Source organism: Amblyomma mixtum, chromosome 2, assembly GCF_055824585.1.
Source record: "Amblyomma mixtum isolate Tamu chromosome 2, ASM5582458v1, whole genome shotgun sequence".
NCBI lineage: Eukaryota > Metazoa > Arthropoda > Arachnida > Ixodida > Ixodidae > Amblyomma > Amblyomma mixtum.
The window spans coordinates 247,250,589-247,268,582 of NC_143013.1; the positions used below are offsets into that span (position 1 = coordinate 247,250,589).

Below are 17,994 nucleotides of genomic sequence, written 5' to 3' on the forward strand. Positions count from 1 at the left end.
GGATTACCTCCAGCTAAGACATAATCTTACATCGTGCAAGCGAGCCCATTTTTCCGGCAATATATGGCGATTCCTAAATTTCAAGATATAAAAAAGCAATGTTTACACATATTCGTCGGTGCTTCCAACGGCACTACCGAAGAAGACGAAATGACCTGTGAACCAGTTTGATAAAGCGGCATTTGCAAAGCAGCATACTGTAGATGTTAACAATTATCCTCTGTTTACACCCCATAAGAATTCCTCGACTAGTGTTGCGCTGTACATTATTCGTCATTCATTTAGGGAGAGATAATCAGCGCAACTTTTCTCAACCAGTAATAAAATCTGCGTGATGCTCATGTAAGTGCCATGCTGAGGTTACTGAGTTAAATATTCGGTCCAGCTCGATTCACTTTAACATATAATTCCCAATGATTATTTAATGTAGCCGCGCTTTAAGCGATTAATTTACCTTTTACAACAAAGCCATTCAGACTGACAAGCAAAGTACAAAAACTAAAACGTCACGGTAATGGGTGCACTATAGAAAGGGTGTACGACTGCGTGAAGAGCTTTTTTTTTAGAAACCCAAGGTCTATGCATTTAGCCTGAAGGAAGAAAACCTGATTTAAAGATTTGCATTAGGGTACCGGTCATTCTATACAAAGTAGCAAGGTAATACCAAAGCACTCAAGTCAGACAAGACTTATGTTACATATGAATTCATGACTCACGTAACGACCTTCTTTCTAAACGTTACGAGAATTTCAGGACCCTAATAGAGCTCTTCTCACATCAGCAAACATCGATTTCTAACGTTTAGAAATGTTCAATTCGGTGCCATAGTGGAGGGTAATAAAATTCAAGGTATGTACCGAAATACATCGTACACAACACTAAAAAAATTGAAATCAAAGTTGAGTAGGAGACTAATGCAATGCCTAATCATTGTAATGTTCAAGCTCAGCTCGAGTTAATATTCTTTTTATTCACTCAGTCCTGTCTAGAATAGAAGAAAATATGGGTACTAAGCGGGCACCCGTGTAAGAAGAACCTACCTTTACTGAATTGCGCAGACAACTGATAACTGGCGCGCCAGAAGCATGTCTAATTTATCTCGACATGGCCAATGGGCGTAGCCTTATTCGCCTTCGAGAAACGTAGCTTTCCCGTCGTGTCTGATTTGCGAACAAGCCAGCTCACCTCAACGCTACTGGTTATGCAGCATTCCAATCGCTCATTGTTATGTGGGTGCATGCGACGCATAAAATTAAGGCAGGCTGAGCAGGTATAAAAGCCGCTTGGAGCCTCACACACACCAGCAGTTGGCCCCAACAGCAGCTCTGAATTCACAATGGTAAGACGCCTTATTTAACAGCGGAAAGTGCACCACTTAGAATCTATTCGTTTTGTTATCACTATTGCTCTGTATTTATGCAGAATATTTTCTTACTGTGACAACTGGCGAACACAGTTACAGTGCACTGCAAGACTTTGTTGCACTCAGGAGGCGTAGCAGTATATAAAAATGTAGAGCGATTAAACAACCTAGGTACCTTTCATTCTTTTATATGTCGCTATCAAGGCAAACATACAACCCTCGAGTAGTATCAAAGCGTAATCGTGCCAAAATGAACGTTAGTGAAAAAGCTTCCATTTTTCTTCCTGAAAGAAAAACTCACCAAAAATTTGTTACTTCAGATAAGTTAATTCGAACGAATTCCGTTGCTGATGCTCATTTGATGCATTTCTGTATATGTAGATTATAAGTGAAGGAGAAATATAATCTTCACTACAGACTTTACTATAATACTACATTACTACTTCGTAATTCCCATCCAGTAGGAACAAGTGTATGATAATTAATAAAAAAGGGTGTTAGTGAAGTTGTTCTGCACCCCTCCCTAAACATTCCCCCATTTTCGTTCTACCTCTCAGATCCGCGCCTGCATCGTCCTGGCCCTGGCCACCAGCGCCTTCGCTGGCTTCGTTGGCACCGCCGGATTCGGCGCCGGCCTGGCTGCCGCCCCAGCCGTGGCCACCGTCGCCCACGCTGCCCCAATCGCTACCTACGCCGCTGCCCCAGCTGTGACTAAGGTTGCCACCACCTACGCTGCTGCTCCAGCCATCGCCACTGTTGCCCACGCTGCTCCAGTTGCCGCCTACGCTGCTGCCCCAGCCGTTGCCACCGTTGCCCACGCTGCTCCAGTTGCCACCATTGCCGCTGCTCCAGCCGTGACCAGGGTTGCCACCACCTACGCCGCTGCTCCAGCTATCGCTGCCGTCCAGGCTGCTCCAGCTGTTGCCACCGTCGCCCACGCCGCTCCAATCGCCACCTACGCCGCTGCTCCAGCTATCGCTACCGTCGCCCACGCCGCTCCAGTCGCCACCTACGCTGCCGCTCCAGCTGTTGCTGCCATCCACGCTGCCCCAGCTGTTGCCACCACCACCGTCCACCACGCCCCAGCTGTGGCCACCGTTGCCCACGCTGCCCCAGCTCTTGCTGCCTACCACGCCGCTCCAGTCTACGGCTACGGTATTGGCACCCTCGGCTACGGTGCTGGCCACTACGGCTACGGCCACGGTCTCCTCGGCTACGGCCTGAACTACGGCTACGGTCTTGGCACTCCATTCCACTACGGCGCTCTTCTCCGCAAGAAGTGTGAGTGGAAAACTTTTTTTTTCTCGTATTTGGGTGTGGGCATGATATATTGAGACTGTCTTCACTGTTAGCATACGTTGCAACTCAGGTGGGTCATATGGGATTAACCCTGTTGTCAGAAATTGCAGAGTTACTGGTTACATATATTCCTGAGGCAATCATAGTTTCCTCAGGGATGTCGTTCAAGCAGACAGTGCTACAGAAACAGCAAAATACGCCAGCGCTTCTCTTGAGCCACTTATTCATAACACGTTTTCAGTAGCAGTCATTACGCCATTAGGCACTTGTCTCTTGAAAGCACATGTGGCTGTTTTACTGCGCGGCTTTTATTTTCACGATGCTTCACTGGAGGCGAATAACGAGTACAGAGATAATTCAATTATGAGATGTTTTTAACTTCTGCGCGCTGCCCAAGAAAAAGAGGAGGAAGATATATTTTAAACAATTGTATGCGTGAAATATTTCATTTCAGCGCTAACGTTTCCTTTTCTCTTTTTTTTACAGAAACAATTTTCAAGGTCATCAACTTCAGCAAAATTACTGCCACATTCCTTCGCTGATTCTACATCGTCGATGGAATGATACTTCATTGGGAATAAACGTATTTATTATTGTAAAATCAATGCTTATTCGTCCATTTATTATTAGGTGTGAGTTGGTTTTGCAGCTGATTCAATTCTCGTACGGTCATAGTTTTGATGAGAGGGGCTTGCTTCGAAGTGGAGAAAAATTTGGACCTTTAATTCTCTTCCTGAAATTGGGAGGCAATAACGATGGAGGTCCTGCTCGCCAGCCCCCTTAACCGGCTTTCTCCAATAGCCGCGTGACTGTGTGACCACTTCTGGCACACAATCCAAGAACCATTTCCCGACCCTTCTGTGTTTTACAAAATAATGCAGGCCTACTTGACCCTTAATTTCTTTGAGCCGCAAAATAAACGCGGTTGCTCTGGCTGACGACATGCTACATCGCCAATGGCCATCAAGATACCGCATAGCCCACGGAATATCTCTGTATTAAGATTATCGGTTGGAAAAAATATTTATGATCGTGTATATTTCATGAGCTGTGGCTACTTTGGTAGTGTAAGATTGAATCGACGCTTTATGCACGTATAAACTAAGTCGTCCACTCTCATCGTAATGAGAATCTGCCCGAAACAAGTGGCGTGATATTTCTCAAAATAAAGTGCAGCGCAGTCACTAAGAGTCGGCATAAGTCTTATACTCAATTTTAAAATAAAAATAAGGCGTGCACTCTGAGAGTGAGGGCCCTTGCTTACTGCAACATTGCAACGGTTCGTGTAGGATTAAAGGAGCATAAGTACTGTATTCCGTCCTCAATCGTAGCACCAACTCCAACTATTACGGCAGACAAAATTACTTCTCTTTGAAATGACCTGAAAACATTGTCCATTACAACGAACGCCAGCAATTACTCGCATGTCCTAAATGGCCTACAATGTACTATGATTTCGCGTTTTCAAGTACGTGCTTGCTCCGACCTGCGCGGTAGCCAATCGCCACTCAAGGACATGGATTGCAAACTGGCAGATACAGTGTCGTCAATGTCTTTCGGAAGCCATGGTTTACGAGTAATAAATAAAAGAAAATTAATATGGTGGCCTCAAATTAAAGAAAGGACACTCACACTGACGAAGGTAACAAAGGTGGCGCTGTCTTTCCTGTGAACAGCGAAGTACACACGACGTGCAATTGTTTCCTTAAGCGTTCAGCACTCCGACAAGGTATCTTCAAGCGTGTGACAACCTCGAGTTGATCCCATATCAAAACGAAGAATTGTTACATTTTCAAGGAAGTGATAAGGTGATGTGCCATTGACGGTATATTAGTAGGGCCTGGAACTTTACGCTTTTACCTAAACGTGCCAATAAATGCCTGAACGGGGGATTTTTGTACTTCCCTGCCTTTTTGTTATTCTTTAGGAAATACTACCTAGTTAACCGCAATTGTTGGCTATAAATGCCTAAATCCGGCATTTCGGTCCTCGGTGCAGTTTTTAAATTTTGAGATATGTAAGTGTGGTGAAACGGCGAAAGGTGTGCGCTTATGCAAGCACAAAAAGCGTGGGTGTCGCCAAACATTTTTCTCCAAGTGTAACTGGCGCAACAAAAGAGGTTATAATATCTGCTTGAGTGCAAACTGGAGCCCAAACACCCGAACTGGAGCCGTTCAGCCAAAGATCGTCTCAACGCGCTCCGTCCAGCCGCGGAACGCCGCCTCAACGCGCTCAAGATTCACAATCGCGTGCTCAGTGCTCGCTGGTCACTCGGTCGACTCTCAGCCGCCTACCCCTCCACAGGGAATGGCCACACTTTGGCTGCCGCTTAGAGAACACGCGACACTGATTTGAGCGGGCTCACAACCTTTGCTTCGTCAGCGCTCCCCATTTTATTTCGTATTAACATGCCGAAAGAAAAGGCATCGAGAGGCACTCGTTGCAGGCAGTGGGTTTCGCAGTTTGGAGATGTTTTTTCAACAGATGGAACTGTGCTTTTCTGCAAAGCGTGTGAAAGTTCAGTATCAAGTGAGAAGCGATGCCATATAGCGCAACACGTCGCTACCAACAAGCATACTGCAAACCTGATGCGATGGAAAGAGGGGACATCGCAGCTCCTACTGGCAGAGGCTTTCACCGATAGTTCGACAGCAAAGGAATCGTCGTTTGCCAATGAGTTGTGTCAAGTATTTTTGGCGGCAGATACCCCGCTGTGGAAACTAACGAACAGTGATCTACGAAGCTTTCTAGAAAAGCACACTAAGCAACATGTTCCAGACGATTCAACGCTTCGTAAGAGATACGTGCAAGAGTGCTACGAGGATACTTTCGCCATAGTCAGAGCTGAAATTGGGACAACTATATTTGGGTTTCGGTCGAAGAAACCACGGACACTAGTAGACGGTATGCGGCCAACTTCATCGTGGGAGCATTGCTGAGCTGAGCGTTCTGGAAAGCTTCTGATTCTTCATTGTGTGCATTTGTTTGCTATTATGCTCGTTATAACCAATTTCGAATTACGGCATACTGCACCATGGCACAGTTATTTATTAATTAAATGGCCATCGTTATGCCGGCTAGAAATTTTTCGTCATATGCCAAGGCAAGAAGGCAAACCGTTTGACACCACTTCGGATGTGCTACGTCAATTAGTTGGGCCGTAATGGACGTTTCGATTTTTCAAAACCTCACTGTATGGGGAACGAAAAGTCGTCGGTTTGAGTCCCTATGATAAGCTACGCTTAGATTCGCCTAGTAATTTTATGCTCCGTAACGCGATGAATTGTTTGGTGTGCTCCGGATGTTCTGCGCCAATCAGGTGGTCCACAATCTGTGTACGAGTGGCACCACCCACTGGCCCCACTTGAACTGCTCACACAGGAGTATATATAGGAGAACGAATGTATATTGAATAGGAGGAGATGCGACTTGCCGCGCTAGGCTGACGCGACTTGCCGGGCGGATACGCTGGCGAGTCCATCACGCGACTTGACATGACCGTCTTGCGAAGTCGGAAGTTTCATTGACAATTTCGGGTACACGGATACACTGGCGAGTCATGAGTTTACAAGAGCTAAAAGCGCCACCGGTAAACAAAAGGAATGTTCGTGCCTCGTATAATGCGTATAAGGGCTGGCCTTGCCCACAACTTCGGGTTGATTTCAGCTAAGATATCTATATCACCCACTTGTTTTCCGCCCTAATCTTTTCCCCTCTTGTCTCTTGACGTGTGGCCCACTAAACATAAAAGACATATGGGGCGGTTCAGCCAGGATAGGTTGTTCATGTACTGCATGTGGAACTAGGAGAGGAGGACATCAGAAGCAAACTGGGGGCAGATGGAGAAAATACTCAGGGCGATATACATAGCAATGAATGGAGGTTTAGCAATATAAGTCAAGAGAAAAGTATATAACAGCTGAATCTTCCCAGTACTTTCCTATGGGGTAGTAACGAGAAGGCTAACGAAAAGGGTTACACTTTAGGACAGCGTAGCAAGATATGGAAAGAAAAATTAGAGGGGACACTTAAGCTCCGCAGTAAGTATATGCGCGTTAATGTTGTAGAGCTAATGCCCATATGTGCAGAATGAATCATTGTCATCTTAACATTCATATGTACCTTGGAGACTTCACACCACTCATTTAGCATTGGTGCAGCGGTTGAGTGATGCACCAGTACCTTGCACTGGCATGTGCTGCCACCGGTGGGTTTTGTGCGACCCAAGTTGCTCTTCCAGAGCAACCTCTCGCGATAAACCATTAATTTAACTGCCACCTCCCAGGGTAGTTAGTTTGCTCACAATCTTGTGGGTAGACTGTGATTACTCTACAAAGTCATGTGGCCTATGTTGCCCATCTAGGTTACTTATTCTAGGATGGTTGCCTGGGCCACCGTAAGCCACCATATTTATCGCTCACATCACCGCTCACATTCTAATATTCTCAAATTAGTGTGCGGTGTGGCCTAAGTAATGAATCTCAGTTATGTTTCGTATCGTTCGGCGCCCATTGTAACGGCGTGGGAAAAAGAAAATGTTGCATTGTTCAGTCCTCTTCTAGACGCAAAGGTGTCGCTACACGCGTTTCACGTTTGCACTCATTTTCTTCCTGCTTGCCATCTGCTTCAGAGTTTTGTTAAAAGAATAGCGTTATGCGATCAAGGTCGAAACAGCTTTGAGCGTCTGCCAGTACTTACTTGACAACGCGCATGTTTTTGCAACGTGGAAGGCTGGTTTACATCTGGTAATGTACTTGTGCACAGAAATGATCATACCATTAGTGACCGTCTAGCGACCAATAATTTTCAATGCTGCGGGAATGGTGAGCGCTGTCACGACAACATCGCACCTCAGGAAAAAGGTAGCTAAGCATCTTTTGGGCAGCTGCCGCCTATCCAGCCCCGCCCTGTCCCAATTTCGGAGACTCCGATTAATAGAGTTATTTCTTCAACCTTGGAAACTGTGTGGACATTGCGAAAAAAAATCCTTGGGCGATATATTATTGCTGAGAACAAAATATTTCTGCGAAAGCGCTGTTTTCTGCAGGTAGACACCACCGCCATGCACCTGAAAGCGCAGTTCAGGTGTCCACTGACACAGGGTGCCAGTTATATTTATCTTAAAATTTTTCATCGTGAAAGATCATTTACTCAATCAATGCCGGTGGTGGTGGTGGTGAAAACTTATATATGGTGAAATAGAGTTTGGGAGCCACAGAATGGCCCCGCTACATGATCGGCGTCCCTAGTCCGGGACACCGCATGACGAGGCCCCGTCTCTCGCCAGTTTCACCAGAGCCCTTTGGGACTCAAGCGAGGAGCAGTTGAGGAGGGCAGTCTTCCATGTCTCTCTGGAAGGGGTAGGGGAAGGGGGGAGGTGGGGATTTTGAGTACATGCCCACACCATGTGGAGGATATCACAGGTCTTCCCACAGTGTGGGCATCGCCCATCCGTGTTAGGATCGTAATGTTTTATGATTGCAGGACAGGGTAGAGTACCTGTCTGCAGGCGTCTTAAGGTTCGCTCCTTCATCTTACTCAGCCCCTCTGCAGGGGCCGGGAAAAGGCGGTGGTTGTCGCCATAATTAATGCGTTATTATATCCCTGAATCGCAGCAGCGACTGGTTAGTCTCCGAGCCAGAAGAGCTGGGATGCGGAGCTCGGTGAGTAAGCGCTCGGGAAGCCGCGTCAGCGGCCTCATTATCTCGTGAGCCCTGGTGGCCAGGAGCCCAAATGACTCTTTTCGGTGTTGGATCAGTGGCAGTCCGTCTTAGAATAAAAGCAGCTAAGGGGGAGATCTGCCCTGCCAAGTAATGATCACATGCTTTTCTGGAGTCCGTGATGATGATTCTCGAATTGACGTGGGCGGCAGCAAGCGCTCTCTCTACTTCCTCGGCTCGCATTGAATTCGGGGCTGGAATGGAAAGTTCATCAACGGGCATATCCTGGTGAACGACAGCGGCCGTGTAAAATCTCGTGGGCGATGGCCCTGCTACGTCTACATAATATACACCGGGTCGGGAGCCGTGTTGTCTCTCAGGAGCCAGAGCCCGCACTTGTCGTCTGTTTTCGTGCATGTCGGTGTCCATGTTACGGAGGAGCGGGGATACCCAGAGCATATGGCGCCACAGTACTGGGATACGCTCCGCCTCCTCTGGAGCGTAGCCGTGTTGGATGTGTAAGCGGTTTAGCAGGCGGTGCCCGGGGGCCGTCTGCATGAGCCGCGTGTATTGGCTCACGAGGTGGGCCTCCCGCCACTCCTGGTAGGAGTTTAGCACCCCCAACGCCTTAAGTTTGGCATTAGAGGTAGCCACCGGGAGATCAAGGGCTCTCTTAGCTGCCTTGCGGATGATGGCGTCTATTCGCGCCTCGTCTTGCTTCGTAGTGCGGAGATATGGCGAGGCATAGAGGATCCGGCTAGTCACGAAGACATAGACTAGCCGAAGCGCGTCCCTGCCCCGAAGACCGCTCCGCTTGTTGGAAACGCGGCGGATCATGCGCCCCACTTGTTCGCCTACTCCCTTGAGTTTCACAATGGTGGTGTCCGGTCTGAGTCTGTGGTGAATGACAAGGCCCAGAATACGGAGCTCCTCCACCTCTCTAACAGAACCTCTTGACAGAGAGATGTGTATTGCTGTCCTATCCTTTAGGTTCGCTCTGACATTCAGAAGCTCTGATTTCGCTGGAGCACATTGGAGCCCACAGTCAATAGCATACCCACCGACTATGGAAGCGGCCTGCTGAAGGCGGTCCTCCATGTCCCCAAGGATCCCCTCAGTGGTCCAAATTGTGATGTCATCTGCATATAACGCGTGTTGAATGCCTTCCACCCGGTCCAGTTGGCTTAGGAGGAGCATCATAGCTATGTTGAACAGGAGCGGTGATAACACCGCTTCCTGAGGGGTACCCCGTGTCCGATCATGTAAGGGCCGTATTCCTCGCCCTCAATCCGAAGAAAGGTCCGGCGATTAGTCAAGAAATCTCTTACATACGCGTAGGCCCCAGCCCCACAATCGGTAGAACTCAAGTTGGTCAAGATGCTTCCGTGTTTAGCATTGTCGAAAGCCCCTTTCAGATCAAGGGCGAGGATGGCTTTGTCATTGTGTTGCATAGTTGTGGGTCGTATTACATCCCTGTGCAGCTGGAGGAGGACATCTGTGCAGACATGTGGGGCGAAACCCGAACATGGTGACTGCAAAGAAGCCCTTACTCTCCCGGTATGGAGAGAAGCGATCCCATACCATCGTCTCCATAAGCTTGCCCGCACATGAGGTCAATGATATGGGCCTCAGGTTGTCTGTATTCACGGCCTTATCTGTTTCAGGGATAAACGCCACAAGTGACGTTTTCCACTCGGGAAGGAGTGGACGCCCGCGCCAGATCTGGTTGATGTCCACTGACACAGGGTGCCAGTTATATTTGTCTTAAAATTTTGCATCCCGAAAGCTCATTTACTCAAGCTATGCCGTTGGCCTATTGCTCCAATGCGACATTTCTGCAGCATTCTTTTCAACGCCAACGTGTATTGCTTTAGTGCCGTGTTTCTGCACAACATAGCTTAAAGCTCGAATTTACTGGCACGGATAGCCGAACGAATTTTGCACGAACACTTTCTAAAATTTTGAGCTAGCATTTGAGAGTGTACCTGTCGTTCGTTCCGCTCCGAGGTGAGACGTTGGTGGTTCTGTTGACGCAGTAACTCGTTCCTTCGCCGTTTTATGATCCACTGTTACTCAAAGCGAACGGCTCGCTGTCCCGGTGTTTCGGCCGCTAACACAGCCTGACGGCTCTCATTCGCAAGTTTTTCATTGCGTTTCGCCACGTTTGTTGGATCTATATAAGCTTACGTTGACGCCATCTTCTTCCTCGTTCTGCATAAATGCGGCCTAGTCAGCGCAACTGCTCCTCAGATATGTTTATCGGAACCGGCTAGCTTTCCATCAATCCGTGCTTTGCATGGTCTTGTTTGTTCGCGAAAGACTTCGTTGTGCAATGCGCAGCGCGAGATGGTTCAAGCTGCACACGAAGTTAATGAGCCGGTTGGAGCTCCTGAAGAAGTGCTTTCGCACTAAGAGAGACAAATTGTAACTGGAGACCCCCATCAGCCTGCACATGATAAGCAGCCACTTTGAAGGTTGGGGCAAGAACGAAAGCGCTTGTTCGGGCCGACCAAACAAGCCCAACGCGCTTTAAAGCCCCTAGGAAGTTCTGGTTCCGCATTTGCTCTGTACGACGGCTTCACGCTGGCCACAGTCTCGCTCTTTCAGTAGTGAAAATGCCAAGGGATGGACCCAGCATTTTCAATAACGATCACCGCGCTGCTTTCCTCGTTTCGACAATACTTACAAATTGCTGTGCAATTAGCAAGAAAAGCAATGTTACCGGAATCCAATAGGCAATCATTACACAGTATTCTCTCTTATCAACGTAGTGTTCTAAAGAGAATGGCATGTTTGCTGCTCCGGGATACTAACCTATCAGTCTGGCGTCGCTTACTTTTCCCGTTATCTTCTTTTAAGAGAACCGAGATTTTTAGCGTACCATGATTATAACTAACTTAAAAGTGCATCCATGCCTAGCTCCTCTAATCTCCATGTTAAATTTTTGATTGATTTATTTTTGCAGGAACGTACACTGCTAAAGCACTTTATTTTAGTAGACATGACCTCCAGAAATTGCGCACTAATTTTTCAAGTAAACTGAAAAATTTACACCTTCACTTTCATAGTGCGAACACGCTCTAGTGTTTACTGCCACCATATTTGTCGTAGTTAGAACAGCGGTATCAATAGAGCTTATATCAACGAAAACTAATGCATTCTTTAAGGAGCTTTATGCCAGTTTACCTGGTTTGTTATGCCAGTTTACCTGGTTGGTTGTGGAGCTAACTCCACAAGCCGCGACTGCGAGATTGAAGGTGAAACCGCCGCTGTCTTTTTTAATTTGAATAACTTACTCCAGCACCCAAGTACGACCACGAAATATTGATTTAGAACATCTAGACTCTTACACGGTTCTGCATTTTATACCATTTTTTCGCCTGCACTGAATAAAATCGTGCACTAAAAAAAATTAAGGCTACATTTTTTTCCCCTGCTGCACTGCTTATTATGCGCTTGAAGTTTTCCAGGGTATCCAGTATTACCTCTCGATTCAGCGCCCGACACCTGGAGAAGAAAGAAGACATGCCCGCATTATTAGGACGACCGCTTTCTTTAGTTGCCTCTGAGGGCATCCCATTTTTCTTGCTTGCAGCACAGCAAAGCGGACTCCCTATTGCGGAGCCGGTTTTTCAGGGCCTTTCGGGTCAGCTTCGGGTGTAATTCTGCATTCATTTCTGTCGCTTTCGGAGAACAAAAAGATATCGTGAAACGTGAGGTACAGCACCGGTCTTGATGACGACTGTTTTAGCATCCTACTCAATGATCGGTGCCAGCGGATTAGACGACAAATGTCTATTACTGTCAATGAATATGAAGGATGAACGTGAACGTTACTGCAAATTAGCTGCTAGTGCACATTTTAGAGAAGAGTAGAAAAAAAAATGCTTTAATAAACAAAAGCTCAGTCCGCATCCTCCTCAGCAGTGTAAGATGCACAATGCCTGCTCTACAATACTCGTGGTCGCTCATTTTCGCTTCGCATCTTTCAGTGCACCCGTTTCTCCTGCCACCTTTTCAAGCTAACAGACGGCAAAGTATCTAAACTGTCCACTGCGTGGAATACGTGACTTTTGCAGTCGGAGCCTTAGTGGACCGCGTTCTCTTGCAACGTTTGTTGTAGTATGAAAGTACTCCTGAATAAGCGGTGAGTGCTTTCGAAAAGTAGTAGCTCGTATGTGAAAAGGGCAACCTTCATCTGCTGGCGAAGGAAAAATTTGCGCAGTTGGCATGAGCCTTAAATGCAAACTCTCGTTGCATTTTCGAACACTTTCAGTGTTAATCGCATCACATTCATTGGCAGCCATTGCAGCCTTCAGCTTTCGCTCCAGCTTTATGTAGTAGAAGCCGACAAATAAACATAAATACAAAGCGTTTTCTTGGTGCGGTACAAAGAACCGTCCTTTTTTAATACCAGATAAAGTAATAAAAAAAGATAGAAACAGGGAAATCTAAACCAAAACTGTTTTTCGACGAAACGATGAAGTCACGACATACTGTCTTATGATGTCACGGATACTGACAGAAAACCTGTCAGAGGAAAGAGGACAGGAAAGGGTAAATAAAGGAAGAAAAAGGAAAGAAAGAGAGCAAAAAATGAAGGAAGGAAAATAAAGAAAAAATATAGAAGGAATGAAAGAAAGAAGGAAAGAAAGAAAAGAAGGCAGAAAGAAGGAAAGAACGATAGACAGGAAGAAAGAAAACGAGAAAGAAGGAAAAAAAACGAGAATGAAGGAAAGAAAGAAAGAAAGAAAGAAAGAAAGGAAGAAAGGAAGAAAGACAGGAAGAAAGAATGAAAGAAAGAAAGAATGAAAGAAAGATAGCAAGACAGAAAGAAAGAAAGAAAGAAAGAAAGAGAGAAAGAAAGAAAGAAAGAAAGAGAGAGAGAGAGAAAGAAACAAAGAAAGAAAGAAAGAAAGAAAGAAAGAAAGAAAGAAAGAAAGAAAGAAAGAAAGAAAGAAAGAAAGAAAGAAAGAAAGAAGGAAGGAAGGAAGGAAGGAAGGAAGGAGGAGACACCACCCCCGTCGCTTCTCTCATCTTGCAGTTATCGTATACACGTGTTATTTACGTACATTTTTACTTACGTGCACAGAACACGTGAGATGAGGATTCGTTCAAAACAAAAAAAGAATGGCTGTGGTTTGACCAATGGCCATCCCGAGTAGAGTTACGGAAGCAACGGCGCGGCAATCGCAAGGGCGGCGGCATCTGAGGGGGCGCTTTCACTGCCGAAAGTGCGTAGAGGCGAAAGCGTTTTCCGCACCACTCTGACTGCCTCTGTGGCACTGGTGATGTCACCACTGGATGGCGTCATACATAATTAAGTACTAATTACTAAGTAATCACAAATGACTAATTTTGGCTAATTACTGAGTAATGACTAAATGATAATTAACTACAAATTAATGACGCTTCAGCTTTGCCTTTAGGAGTGGAACGCGACAGCGTGTTGTAGCGCGGCCAGGGAGCCCACGGAACGGTACCACTAGTTCGGCGCGATGTCTTGCCCTTTGAACGAAACGCTTTTTGAGGAACGGAAATGGCGCAGTAATTCTCTGTCACATCGGTGTACACTGAACCGCACCTTAAATCAAGGGAGGAAGTGGGAGTGAAAGAAGAAAGAGAAAGAGGACCGTAATGAAGAAAATTGAAATTGTATTTGAGGGAAGGGAATTCGCAGTAGCTGTCTCACACTCCCTCTTCGCGCATGCGCAGTTGGGGCTCTCAGGGGGTCCGCGAAATCACTCGCACCTAGAGTAGTGTTGCTTACGCTACAAAGGTAATCTGCCTCCGTAACCCACGAGCGGTAACGTTATTTCTAAAAAAATAGACGGGGCTGTACGCGTGCACTATAGTCCAGCTTGAAGTGAAGCACTTGAGAGGACGTTTTTGTCTAAACCAATTTCCCTAGCGTTTCACACAAGAAAAACCGAGCACCAGGCCGGGGTAAATAATGAATTCATTAGAGAACGGTGAGAACACAGAGGTACCAGGGATCGATCCCAGAACACCCCGAATGCTGTGTTACAAGACCGTCGCTAAGAAATGTAGGCTCCACCGACGTCCGGCTGCCTTAGCGAACATCTCCTTATCCGTTAGCCTGGTTAAAAGTAATGCGTATGAATACATTGCGTCATGTTTGGCAGCAGCGCAAAGTTCGTTTCTAAAATGGGATCACTGAACATGTGATGCCCTTATGTAATGCCTTCGGGCCTTTAAGGGAAAAATAAATGAAATACCTGGCGGGAGTGAATTCATTGGAAGCGTTTATTAAGGATTTCAGAGATTAATTCCCTATTCTTTACTCTTGAGCACCGACCTCCATGGTCCTGTTTGAGTACACTCCGGCGTCGTATCTGCTTATATCGCATTTTGGCTCACGCACGCTGATTTGACTGCTTCCAAATAACTAAAACAATTATATAGTTGCAACAGATATACGTTAGCGCTCCCCGTGAACTAAACTACTCCTGTAAAAATCACTCAGCCGTCCTTATCTCGAATATGCGCTCTTTCTCTTTAATAGATATAAGGATATCTAAATTAGTAGAACGAAATGTGTTACGAAATCTATAAGATTTTTGAGCTCGCGATCAAATGTTGCCTTTGCGGCATCACCAGTCCACACTTTCTGAACCTTTCTTCAGAAAAGCCGGAATGGGTAATGGCTGAAATTTACCATCGCATATTAACGAAATCTCTTGTCTCTGAAAAAAAATTTCCGAAGTTTTCTGCTCAAGAACATCGACAGGGCACATCGTGCGCTTAGAGTAGCGCCGTTTTATGGGCCCACGAATATGTGTAAACATTTCTTTTTTATATCTCGAAATTTAGGAATCGCCATATATTGCCGGAAAAATTGGCTCGCGTGCACGATATAAGATTTTCTTAGCTGGACGTAACCTCATCCGGTTAGTGCGGCTCAACCTCATCAACCTCAGTGCGGCTTTGTTGGCTTATAGCGCTAAGTTGTTCAAATTGTTTCTTAGGCAATAATTCACAACTTGAATGATTACTGACGAACCACCACGCATGCTGTTCAATTTATTCTGGCTACTATGAAGAACATTCCTTTGATGTTCAATTTCTTCCAGGCTGCTATGAAGAACATTTTCCTGAAGAACATCGCGTAAGTTTATTGTTTCAGCCCGAGCCTAAAAACAATAGTCCATAATCTGCCAACAAATTTTTGTTTTACGTTGCAGCTACTAGCCGCGCCATTAATATGCGTTCTTAAAAAAGAAGTAGTGCTCTAGCCACGCACTTGAGCTAGAAATGAGAAGTTATCTGTTCTAAGCGTCTCTCCCTGGCAGCGACGGCCATATTGAAGCAGCCTGAGTGGCGCCATAAGACGACAACGCTATCGTCTGCTGCAAAACTGAGTAAGCTCGCGCACTGCGGGTGTGGAGCTGAGCGCGCGCCAACTCCAGCCCGGCCGGGGCATATTTTATTGATTTATGCTTACCATTAAGTTATATGTGCACATACATTTCAGATTGGGGTCGAACAAGTTATAGCGTATGAAAACAATAATAGGAATAAGAAGAACACAATGCTCATACTTCAAGGAGAAATAAAGAAAACAAGAAACGTCAAAGAATTAATTTATGAACGCAAAATAACGAGAGGTAATCAGTATTGTATTATGTTAGTAATCGCGTTTTGAAATTTTTTGGGGCCGTTATGCGCGTGCAGGCTGCAGGTGAGTTATTCCAGTTGCTACTTCTCCGAACGAAGAATGTGTGTAAATGTCATGCTGTCTGGCAATGCGGCATACTGACTTTATGAATATTATCGCGGCGAGTCAACGAGTTCGGGCTAACACTATATTCGGGGACAGCTTTTCTTGGTTCAATGAAACTTGTTGCTGGGCTAGTTGGTGATATATACTTGAATAAAAAGCAAGCACAAAAAAAAGACGAAGAAAGGAGGAAGACTCGACAAACACGAACGCGTTCGTGCTTGCCGTGGCTTCCTCCTGTGTTCGTCTTTTTTTTGCGCTACCTCTTTATTCTAGCTTTTCTTGGCAACTCAGCAGAAGCTCGGTAGAAAAGGCGTCGAGAGTGGGCTCCTCAGCAGTACAGCAACCCCGCATCGCCTCTGCCTTCACCCCTCCACACACCTATCCCGAAAAATGACCACCCCCTCCCCGCGCCACGGAAACAAAGACCCACTCAGTCATTCAGTCGCGAGCAAGCGCCTGACAATTCGCTTATGTCATCGTGGGCCCCGAGCGCACCAGTGTTGCTTTACTGCTATGCTGTTCAGGAGGACATTTAAAAATTCCCTAACAAATGTCTCACTGCTGCAATTCAGTTCAAGTTTTGGCCGGTTGTCCCGACGTTCATAGCCAAAAACATGAAATTAACAGCTTGCGTCCCAAAAATGGCGTCATGACCACTTTAACGTGCAGACTCATCATTGAACCTACGCTTGCTGCACATGGTATAGTAGGTGGGGATTAACAAAGCTGCACATGAGATAAAACACGCTATAGTGGAGATCTCCGAATTACTTTAAGCCACGCCGGGTTTCTTGCTGTGCAATGACATCGCACAGCTTGCACATGCGCGCTTTTGTAATTCGCCTCCACTGAAAAGACACCGCCGTGACTGGGCCTTCGGTACAGCGTCCATGGACTTACTAGCCAAGCGGTGTAGCCGCTAAGCCACCATGGCGGATGCAGTCGGTCATCAGAGGTGGTACATTTTTTAATTTTTCCTATAACTAAAGTGAGGCATTTTGTTAATTTCTGAAGCTTTACGAGTGCAATCGTCGCAGCCCGCTGTGATAGCCAGCATGAAAATGAGGAATGCGGAGTAATTATGAAAATTGCGAGATTTTAATCTCCTTTGAAAGCAAAGATTGCATTCTGTTCGCATGCTACAATGTAGATTTCACCCTACAGAATAAGCATCAGACTTGTGACCTTGTTCAGAGCACAACTGACATTGCTGCTATAGAGTTTTGGTGAATACAGGATTCAGAGGATTCAGACTACTTCAGGTTGCACCACAATGAATACGGAATGAAACCTGCTCGTTTTCACGTCACAGATCTTGCAGTTGCTTCAACAATCGTTTAATGCAATTAGTGGGCCCACTGCTGACATTTCACGTTTGCTGCTGAAAACATTTTCGATTATACTTCCAAGTGAAGCTAGCGGCCATGTTCGGTTTCCTTTTCTTCTCAAACACGGAAGCTGGAGTAAACACAGTACGGGAAGAATTTATGCTGAATAGTCAACAACTAGATGTATTTGACTGAAAGCTAAAAAAATTATCAAGCACTAAATTTAATTTCCTTAATCCCAAGGGGAAGTAAAACTCGCGACCTCGTTTGGTTTCCGGTTCTTAAACATGGGTTGTAGAGTAAAAACAGTACGGGAAGAATATATGCCAAACAATCAACAATTAGATGTGAATGCCAGCAGAAGAGCAAAAAATTATCCAAAAAATTGGTTTAAATTCCTTAAACCGAAGCAGAATATGACAGAACGCATTAAATGACAACTTCCCACATAGTGATTACATGATGTCAAGCAGCTAATTCAGAAATGAATCGTATGTAGTATGATAATTAGCGATGTATGCTTCAAGCGGTACTCTTGGTGCATCTCTGGAGCAGAGAAGCCAAATGCGAAAATCCTGCTGGGACGTGATACTTCTGCAT

General features: G+C 45.8%; 1 protein-coding gene across 1 annotated transcript in view; it reads left to right on the forward strand.

The window, feature by feature from the left end:
- Positions 1 to 1,613: 1,613 nt before the first annotated feature.
- The window catches only part of LOC149363345 (uncharacterized), a 41,348-nt gene continuing 24,967 nt past the window's right edge, over positions 1,614 to 17,994 (forward strand). The window contains exons 1-2 of the mRNA XM_089568469.1: positions 1,614 to 1,619; positions 1,921 to 2,507. Of these exons, the coding sequence (XP_089424595.1) occupies positions 1,614 to 1,619; positions 1,921 to 2,507 (593 nt within the window). The remainder of the gene's footprint in view (positions 1,620 to 1,920; positions 2,508 to 17,994) is intronic.